Source organism: Ceratotherium simum, chromosome 7 (genome assembly GCF_057802395.1).
Source record: "Ceratotherium simum simum isolate JZ-2026a chromosome 7, ASM5780239v1, whole genome shotgun sequence".
NCBI classification, from domain to species: Eukaryota; Metazoa; Chordata; class Mammalia; order Perissodactyla; family Rhinocerotidae; genus Ceratotherium; species Ceratotherium simum.
In genome coordinates, this window is record NC_141906.1 from 26,616,718 (window position 1) to 26,626,913 (window position 10,196).

Genomic DNA, 10,196 nt, shown 5'->3' on the forward strand with positions numbered 1-10,196 from the left:
TTTTTTAAGGTAAAATTAACACGTATTTAAACATGCAAATCTTATCTGTACATTTTTGACAAATGTGTATACCTATATATTCTACATCCCTACAAATATTTAGAATTTTTCTAACAGCTCAAAAAATCCTCCTGTGTTCTTTCCCAGGCCATCCCTGACCCCTATCAACTCCGCAGGCAACCACTGTTCAGGATCTGTTGTCGTAGTATGCTCTAGAACTTCATACAAATGACATTGTGTAGTTGGTACTCTTTAGTAACTAGTAGCAATTGGTACCTTAGTATAGTGATTTTAGATTTACTTATGCTGTTGCACATATAAGTAGAGAATTCATATTTATCACTGAATAGAATTTCATTATGTAACCATTCCAAAATTGATGTATCTATTCACTTGTTAATGAGTATTTGTATTGATTCCACTTTGGGGCAATTATGAATAAAGCTGCTATGAACATTTTTGTACAAGTTTGCACGTGCTTTCATTTTTCTCGAGTAAGCACCTAGGCGTTCAGTTGTTGTGGGTTATTTAGGAGAATTTGTTGCTCCACATCCTTGCCAAAATTGATGATGTCGTGCTTTTAAATTTTGGCCCTTCTAGTGGATGTGTAGTAATATGTCATCACAGTTTTAACATAAAATACATGATATCTAATGAGTTTGAGAATTTTAATGTCATTTGTATATTCTCCTTTGCATCAGTTTAGATGTCTTTCCTTCTTTTTTCATTGCTTGTTTTTCTTATTTTTAATTGTGAGCATATATGTTCTTGACACAAATTCTTTTTCAAAAATAGAGGATTGTGAGTATTTTCTCTCAGTCTTTTCCCTGTAAATTTGCTTTCTTATCAGTAAATTTTAAAATATCATAACATGTGACAGACTACCTTTTATGGTTATTGTTTTTTGTGTTCTGTCTAAGAAAACATTATTTCCACTGGGTTGCAAGATATTCTCCTTCCTTTGATTCTACAGACGTTAGAATTTGAGCTTTTAAAAAATATCTTTGTCTATTTTAGAAATGTAATTAATATTTGTAGATGTTATGAAATTGGTATTAAGCTTCTCTTTTTTTTCATAAGTATATTCAGTGCACCTGTATCATTGGCAGAAATGATTCTCCTATCTTCATTGAATGACTACATTGGGCACTTTATAAAATTTAATTGAGCATGTGAAACATGTCTATTTCTGTTCTTTCATTTATGCTTGCTTATCTATTTTCTATCATTGTGTAAATGCCATAGCACCTTAATTATTATGGTTTTACAAGTCTGAATTTCTTTAATATAACTCCCCCAGTATTATTTTTTTCCCCATGACTTTAGGGTATTCATATTATTGTTTTTGAATAAGTTTAAACTTCTTGGTATTGATTGAAACTATTTTAAACTTATTGATCAATTTTGAAAAAATTGCCATCTTACCATATTTTAACCTTCCAAACCATGGATATGTTGTATAATTTTATAATTTTTCAAGTCTTCTTAATTTCTATCATGTTTTAGAATTTTAAGTGCTTATTGCTAAGTACTCCATGATTTTGATGCCATTGAAAGGGGTATTGTGAATTTTTATAAAATTTTACTTTAAAATTTTAATTTCCATTTGTTTGTTAATAGTACATAGAAAAAGTATTGAGTCTTATACCTGAGTAGTTGACAAGCTAAATGATTGGTTCTAAATTGTTTGATTTTAATGTAAATGTTCATATCATTTATGAAAAGAAAAGTTTACTTCTTTCATTCTAATCTTGATGTCTCCTTATTTTTTGATTACTTTGCTGAAAGTTTTTTTAATATCATATACAGATGCTGAATTTAATAACTATGTTTTCTACCTCTGTTCAAATTATCATGTTTATTGCATTACTTATTTTTGTGGCAAATCATAAGTTTTTGACTGTAAAAGTAGGCAAATAGTAGTAATCAATTTATCAACCACAGCATAAAAACTCAGTTTCATTAAAGGACAGATATGAACACAGCAGAACAAATAAGGGAAAAAATTTACTAAAGCAAATAAGGGAAAAAATAATACTTAGAGAGAGGGAACTATGCCAGGCATACGAAACTCATAAATGGGTAACTTCTTGACAGTCATATCCAAAGTTTTTTCCCACTCTGATTCCTTCCCCCTTTTTTCATAACATTCTAGGGAGTTTTCTTTTATGTATCTAATCAACTAAGTAACAAGGTACCTTGAAAATGATACAGAAGTTCTGGTTACTGAAAGGGTTTTCAGTTGATACTAGCATATATAGATGAGCATTTAACAAAAAATGAGCTCAAGATGATCATGAATCACTCCACCACACTACCACCAGAAAACACAGTTTCTAACTTCCACAATCCCCATGGAATATTAAATGGGATACGCAATAATTTGAATATCTCTGACAGTTAATTGTCCTCAAATTTCCTTCCATAAGGTCCTTAAGAGTGTAATTGGCATGCTCTTACATATAGTGATATCCAACCACCATATATTCACTTATGTCTCCCCAGAAATACTGAAGAAGACAATAGTGTATTTTCCGAGTTCTCAGCAAGATGTCCTCTGTCAATGACACTGCCTCATATCCTTCTGCCTTCCTTCTGCTGGGTATACCTGGCCTGGAACCTTTCCATATCTCGATTGCCTTCCCTTTCTTTGTTGTTTATCTAATAGCACTCATAGCGAATATCACAATCCTGTTTGTGATTAAAACTGAGCAGAGTCTTCATCAACCTATGTTCTACTTTCTGGCGCTTCTCTCCTTTATTGATCTAGGCCTCTCCACTTCTACCATCCCCAAGATGCTGGCCATCTTCTGGTTCAATTTTAGGAAGATAAGCTTTGAAGGCTGCCTCATCCAAATGTTCTTTGTCCACACCTACACTGGTATGGAATCTGCTGTACTCCTGGCCATGGCAATTGACCGCTTTGTCGCCATCTGTTATCCACTGAGATATACAACTATTCTCACCAACAAAGTGGTAGCCATCATGTCCTCTGTCGTAGTGGGGAGAGCAGTCCTCCTTGTCATCCCCTTCTGCCCTCTTCTCAAGCGATTGCCCTTCTGTGGACACTACATTATCCCTCATACCTACTGTGAGCATATGGGAATTGCTCGTCTTGCCTGTGCTAGCATAAGAGTCAATATCATCTATGGCTTATTTACCATTGCTGCTCTGATCTTGGACTTCATCCTCATTGCCCTCTCCTACATTCAGATCATACGAGCTGTTTTCCGCCTTCCTTCCAGGGATACCAGACTCAAAGCACTTAGCACGTGTGGTTCCCATGTCTGTGTCATCTTAGCCTTTTACACACCAGCATTTTTCTCCTTTATGACTCACCGATTTGGTAGAAATGTTCCTCTCTACATTCACATACTCCTGGCCAACCTGTATGTGGTTGTTCCTCCTTGTTTAAATCCAGTCATTTATGGGGTCAGGACCAAGCAAATTCGGAATCGAGTTCTCAGAATATTTGTAAAGAAAGAATGACCCAAATGTAATCAGAAATTGATAAATTCTGTCAGGGTAACTTTCAGCTTGTATATCTCTCAGGATGCCAAAAATTGAAACTATATAAAGGCCACTCAGGCATTACTTCAGCCTTCCTTAGAGTCTCCTATACTCACACTCAATGGTTCCTTTATGTAATTTAACTTTCAATAGTTTATATTGATTTTTCTCCTTGAAAGTGAGAGAAGATTGTGAGGCCAAGTGAAAGATGCAACAATATTCTTGAATGTGTAGCGACAATGGTCTTCTCTGTATTAGTAGTAAATTTTATTTGCATATTTGATAAAAAGGAAGGTTCTGGTGGCATGGAATTCTTTAAAGTTTGGCCCATGCATGAATATTTTGGAATCTGTCCTTAAAATACATGTTTTTCTACCAACATTGCTTTCATCTAAGTGATTTCTTAATTTCACTCAGAGTTTTTGCGATGTGAAGGTTATTTATCCCTCAATTCTGTCTCTGAACGAGTCAAACTCATTGTATGTTGCAGGCTCTACAATGATATCAAAACCAGAAGAAAGAATTACAGTAAAATAAGGTTAGATATCAAATTCCATCATAAACTCAGTTTAAAAGTTATTAATAAAAATTATGCAAATTGAATTCAATGACATATAACATGATCATATATCATGACCAAGTAACACTTATCTCAGAAATGCAAGTGTAATTTTTGCATTTGAAAATCGATCAATATATTTCACCACTCTCACACAAAAGAAAAAACATATGATCATTTCAATAAATGCAGAAAAAGCACTTGACAAAACCCATGACAAATTCCTAATAAAAATTTCAGAAAGCAAGGAAGAGAAGGGATCTTCTCCAAACAGATAGAGGAAATCTATAAAATAACTGATGGGTTAATAACACTTAATGGTGAAAGACTGAATGTTTTCTCTCTACTATCAGAAAAAATGTGAGACTGCCTGCTCTTATCACATCTGTTCACTATAATACTGTGAATAAAAATAATGGATATTGGAAAGAAAACATTAAATTCTATTTACTGATGGCATGGTTTTTCTATGTAGAAAAATCTTATATAACTACTAAAAGCTACGAGAAATAGTATGTGAGTTTAACACATTTAGATGATACAAGATCACTATACAAACTGTTGGATTTCTTACACTGATGACATTTGATTAGAAAATTAAATAAAGAATATCATTTAAAATAGCTTGAAAACAAAATATTCAAGGACACATTTTACAAAAAAATTTAAAGACCTGCTGGGAGAAAACTAAAAATCATTGAGAGAAATTGAAGACATCCATAAATGGAGAGCTATACAATCATCACGTATACGAAGTCTTGATATTCTGAATGTTTCTGTTCTCTCCAAATTGATATATAGATTTAACCATATCCAATCAAATTTCCAGCAGACTTTTTTTTTGTACAAATTGAAAAGCTGATTCTAAAATTTATTTAAAAATGTGATTAGAATAATGAAAACAAATTTGAAAAAAAATGGTAACAAATTTGGAGAACTTACATGGATAAAGACAGTGTGGTAGTGGTATAAAACATGCATATTGATCAATATACCAGGATAGGAAGCCCAAAAACAGACTCCCACATGTATGATTTTTAACAAATTGCTAAGGTAATTTAATGTAGAGTGGGTAGATTTGGAACACTTGGATAATGATATGCAAAAATATACACTTCAGTCTATACCTCACATACTATAAAAATTAAAAAGTGAATCATAAGCCTAAATGTATAATCTAAAGTTATAAAACTTCTAGGAGAAACTATATTAGAAGATCAATAACCAGATATGTTTTTAAAATTAATGAAGTGAATTTCATAAAATTTAAGGGCTTCTGCTCTCCCAAATAATATTAAGAGAATGAAAACATAAGTTTCAAACCGTAAGACAAAAGTGCAAATTTAATCTGATAATGGACTTGCCTCTAGTGTACATAAAGGAGTTTTAAAAATAGATAAAAAGCAAACTAACCATCCAATAGAAATGTGCAAAATATTTTAATGAAGTTTTCACCAAAAAATATGTACAGATTGAAAATAAGCACGTGAAACGTTCTCAATGCCATTGATATTAGGAAATGTAAATTAAAATCTCAGTGAGATTAAAAAAAACGGACTATTATGATGCCCCAAAATTTTTAAAAAATAACCATAAGAAGAGTTGGTGAGGATGTGAAGCAGCTGGTAGTCTCACATATTGCTATTGGAATTGTAAATGTTACAATCATTTTTAGGAAGAAAATGATGATTTTTTAACTTTAAATTTACACCTGCATATATCAAATCCGTTTCACTCCTAGGTACTTTTTTAAAAGAGATTTTATTTTTATAGAGCAATTTTAGGTTCATATCCAAATTAAGAGGAGGGTACAGAGATTTCCCATATACTCTCTACCCCCACGCATACATACCGTCACCCATTATCAACATCCCCTATCAGAGTGATACATTTGTTACAATTGATGAACCTACAGTGATGCATTGTAATCATCTAATATCCTTTGTTTATCTTAGTGTTCACCCTTGGAGTTGTACATTCCATGGGTTTGGACAAATGTAAAATGTCATGTATCCATCATTATAGTGTCATACAGAGTATTTTCACTGCCCTAAAAATCCTTTGTGTTCTGCTTATTCATCCCTGCCCTCCTCATAATCCCTGACAACCACTGATATGTTTATTGTCTCCACAGTTTTCCAGAATATCAGATAGTTTCACTCACACTGTATGCAGCCTTTTTCTGATAAGATTCTTTCACTTAATAATATGCATTTAAAGTTTCTCCAAGTCTTTGCACTGTTAGGTAGCTTATTTCTTTTTATTGTTGAATGATATGCCACTGTCTGGATATTCCATAGTCTATTTATCCATTTACTTACTCAATGAAACCTTCTTTGCTTATCAGTCTTGGCAATTATGGATAAAGCCACTATAAACATCCATATGCAAGTTTTTCTGTGGACTTAAGTTTGCTACTTTCTTGGGTAAATACCCAAGATCATGATTGCTGGGGTTGTATAGTATGTATGTAAGTATGTTTAGTTTTGTAAGAAACCACCAAACTGTCTTTCAAAGTGGCTGTAGGATTTTGTATTTCCACCAGCAATGAGTAAGCGTTCTTGTTGCTCCACAGCCTCACCAGCTTTTGGTGTTGTAAGTGTTCCAGATTTGGGCCATTCTAATAGGTGTATAGTGGTATCTTATTATAGCTTCCCTTTACATTTTCCTGATGACATATCATGTGGAGCATATTTACATTTGCTTATTTGTCATTTGTATATCTTCTTTGGTAAGGTGTCTGTTAAGGTCTTTCGTCCATTTTTAAATCAGCTTGTTTGTTGTCTTATTGTTGAGTTTTAAGAGGTCCTGCATATTCTGGATAATAGTCCTTTATCAGATGTGTATTTTGCAAATATTTTCTCCCTATCACTTTTCTTTTCATCCTCTTGACATTGTCTTTCACGGAGCAAAAGTTTTGATTTTAATAAACTCCTGCTTATCAATTGTTTAATTTATGGGCTGTGCTTTGCGTGTTGTATCTAAAAAGTTATCCCCATGCCCAAGGTTGTCTAGGTTTTTACCTATATTATCTTTTAGTACTTTTGAAGCTTTGTATTTTGGATTTAGGATTGTGATCAGTTTTGAGTTAATTTTTGTGAAGGATGTAAGGTCGGTCTCTAGATTCCTTTTTTTGCTTACAGATGTCCAATTATTCCAGCATCATTTGTTGAAAAGACCATATTTGCTCCCTTGTATGGCTTTGCTCCCTGTCAAAGATTTTTGACTATATTTACACTGGTCTAATTCTGAGCTTTCTGTTTTGTTTCATTGATTTATTTGTCTAGTCTTTCCCCAATACCTTACTGTCTTAATTACTGTAGCTTTATAGTTAGTCTTGAAGTTGAGTAGTGTCAGTTGTCCAACTTGCTTCTTCTTCAATATTGTGTTGGCTATTCTGAGTCTGTTTCCTCTCCCCGTGAAATATAAAATAACTTTTTCAATATCCTAAAATAATTTGCTAGGATTGAGATTGGGATTTTATCATAGAAATGAATGTAATTAAATGTCATAAATCTGATTAGCTTGACTTAAATCAAACAAAAACAACATGTACTTCAGTTTTCAAAAAAGTCATACAGTTATGTCATGATGGGCTTGGTGATTAGAAAAGATTAAATGTATTTTTGTATAATTCTATAGAAAATTAATAACATTGGACAAGAAGAGCTTGAGCTTCTCAGTGAATGAGACATCTAGTCTATGATATGGGCAGCTGTAAAAGTGCCACAGAAGCATCGTCCCTCCTAATGACACACAGTTCCATCCCTACTGTTTTCTCCTGCTGGGAATTCCAAGGGTAGAAGATATGCATATGTGGATTTGTTTTCCATTTTGTGTTATATATTTGACTGCCTTATTGGGAAATATTACAATTCTTTTTGTGATTCAGACTGAACATAGTCTCCATCATCCCATGCTCTACTTCCTGGCCATTCTGTCATCTACTGACCTTGGCCTGCCCACATCCACCATCCCCAAGATGCTTGGCATCTTCTGGTTCAACCTAAGAGAAATCGCTTTTGAGGACTGCCTCATCCAGATATTCTTTATCCACTTATGCACTGGCATGGAGTCAACTGTTCTGGTGGCCATGGCCTGTGATGGCTATGTGGCCATCTGTATCCCTATTCACTACACATTTGTGCTGACAAAGAAGGTGGTATCACTTACGGCATTGATCATCCTCTTGAGAACCTTAGGCATTGCAATCCCCTTTGTTCTGTTCATCCTAAGGTTATCCTTCTATGGACACCAAATCAATCCCCATGATACTGTGAGCACGTGGGCATTGCCTGTCTGTCCTGTGCCAGCATAAATGTCAACATCATCTATGGCTTATGCAGCATTTCTATCCTGGTGTTTCACATCATAGCCATTATCATCTCCTGTGTCCAGATCCTCCCTGTTGTTTTCCACCTACCTTCCAGGGATGACCAATTGCAGGCACACAGCACTTGTGGCTCCCATGTCTGTGTCATGTTGGCCTTCTATACCCCAGCATTTTTCTCCTTCATGACTCACCGGTTTGGCCAAAGTGTTCCTCAATACATCCACGTTCTTCTTGCCAACTTTTATGTTATCCTACCTGCTCTCAACCCTGTTATTTATGGGGTCAAAACTAAGCATATAAGAGAAAGGATAACTAGAACTTTCAGAAATAAATTATGTAATTTTGTCTTCAGAGATTAAGAGGCTTGAGTAGGAGTAAATGGAACTTATTCTCTACTCTCAAAATTGCAATAATGATGTCTGGGGAAGATGGTATCCTATGTGCGGATTTATAAAGTCTTTTATTCATCTTAGACAAAAAAAATCAAAAGAGGAAATAATAAATATTGAATATAAACATACTTCCAGCTCCAAATCACAAATGTCAGCAATTATATGACAAATGAAATAACAGTTGCAGGAAAAAGTATAAGTTGATAAACTTTGACTAGCATAATAATAATAACAAATAAACAGACAAATATTATGAGCCAGACACAGTTTTCATAACTTTGTAAGTATTACCTTCTTAAATTCTTATGACTACAATAACAAGTAGTTACTACTTATTATTCTTTTTGTATAGCTGAGAAAACTGAGGCAATAATAATATTCTATATTAACAGAATTATATTGGGGTATGTAGTGATGGTGCGCAGGGCAAGCTACCCCAGGAGGCACCACTCTGGTATGCGGATTATTTCGAGCTGAAGACAATAAGGACTCAGAGAACTCAGGAAGAATATTTGAGTTTCCCCTCCCAAACTGCCTAAAAAATTTAAAACAAAAGATCTGTTTCAAGAAAGAGTTGTTATCATGATGGCTGTAAGGATAATGTAGGATAGAGGTTACAATAGGAAAGCCACCAAGCCTCTTTTATCAAAAACTCTGTCTCTCCCTGACCACATTATCTATAGATGACCCTAAAAAGAATTGTCTTCCTGGCCTCTGAAGTCCCAGACCACTACCCACCCCCAAACATCTTCCTCGCCTTTAGCTGCAAGACTTAAGCAAGCAGCTTAGACAGAGGGACGAATTGCTCATTTCTGAGTTTCTCCCATGTATACATGTTATTAAACTTGGTATTATTTTCTCCTGCTAACCTGTCTTGTTAATTATTTGGCCAGCCAAAAGAACCTTAAGGAAAAGGGCAGAGGGAGATTCTCCCTCTTCCCCCGACAGTTTCATTTTCAAAATTGGAATAGAAATTGTATTATTTGTCAGCAGAGTAAACAAAAATATACAGCATGTATACATTTTAAAAGTATGGAACAAAAATAAGTACATAATTTTACAAGGAAATAGACACCAAGAACCGCTAGTAAGAAAAATTGGCTGCATATAGTATACAGATGGGGAGCAACACCCCACAATTCCATATGATTTAAGAATCATATAAACACTATGAAAGAAGAGGTAATATGACTACCAATACAGGCATCTAATTTTCTTATCTCTTACAATGTTCTAGGAGCTACATTTGGTTCTTAGGAAGTTCACATTTTGTAATAAGTGAGTAGAGATTCAGAAGTCAAGTAACTTACACATAGTCACACAACTATGATGTAACACAGAATTTTAAATGAGTTACTTAGTTTCAGGGCAGTTTCCTTACCTCTCTGTGACACAGACTATG

The 10,196-nt window shown here is 34.2% G+C and overlaps 1 protein-coding gene and 1 pseudogene across 1 annotated transcript; both read left to right on the plus strand.

Moving 5' to 3' along the window:
- The first annotated feature begins 2,544 nt into the window (after positions 1-2,544).
- Positions 2,545-3,489, plus strand: LOC101395001 (olfactory receptor 52E4-like). The gene has a single exon (XM_004433907.3). The coding sequence runs from the start codon at positions 2,551-2,553 to the stop codon at positions 3,487-3,489; it is 939 nt and encodes a 312-aa protein (XP_004433964.2). The 5' UTR covers positions 2,545-2,550.
- Positions 3,490-3,749: 260 nt separating this feature from the next.
- LOC101389386 (olfactory receptor 52E1-like) lies at positions 3,750-8,761 on the plus strand (annotated as a pseudogene).
- The last annotated feature ends 1,435 nt before the right edge of the window (positions 8,762-10,196 follow it).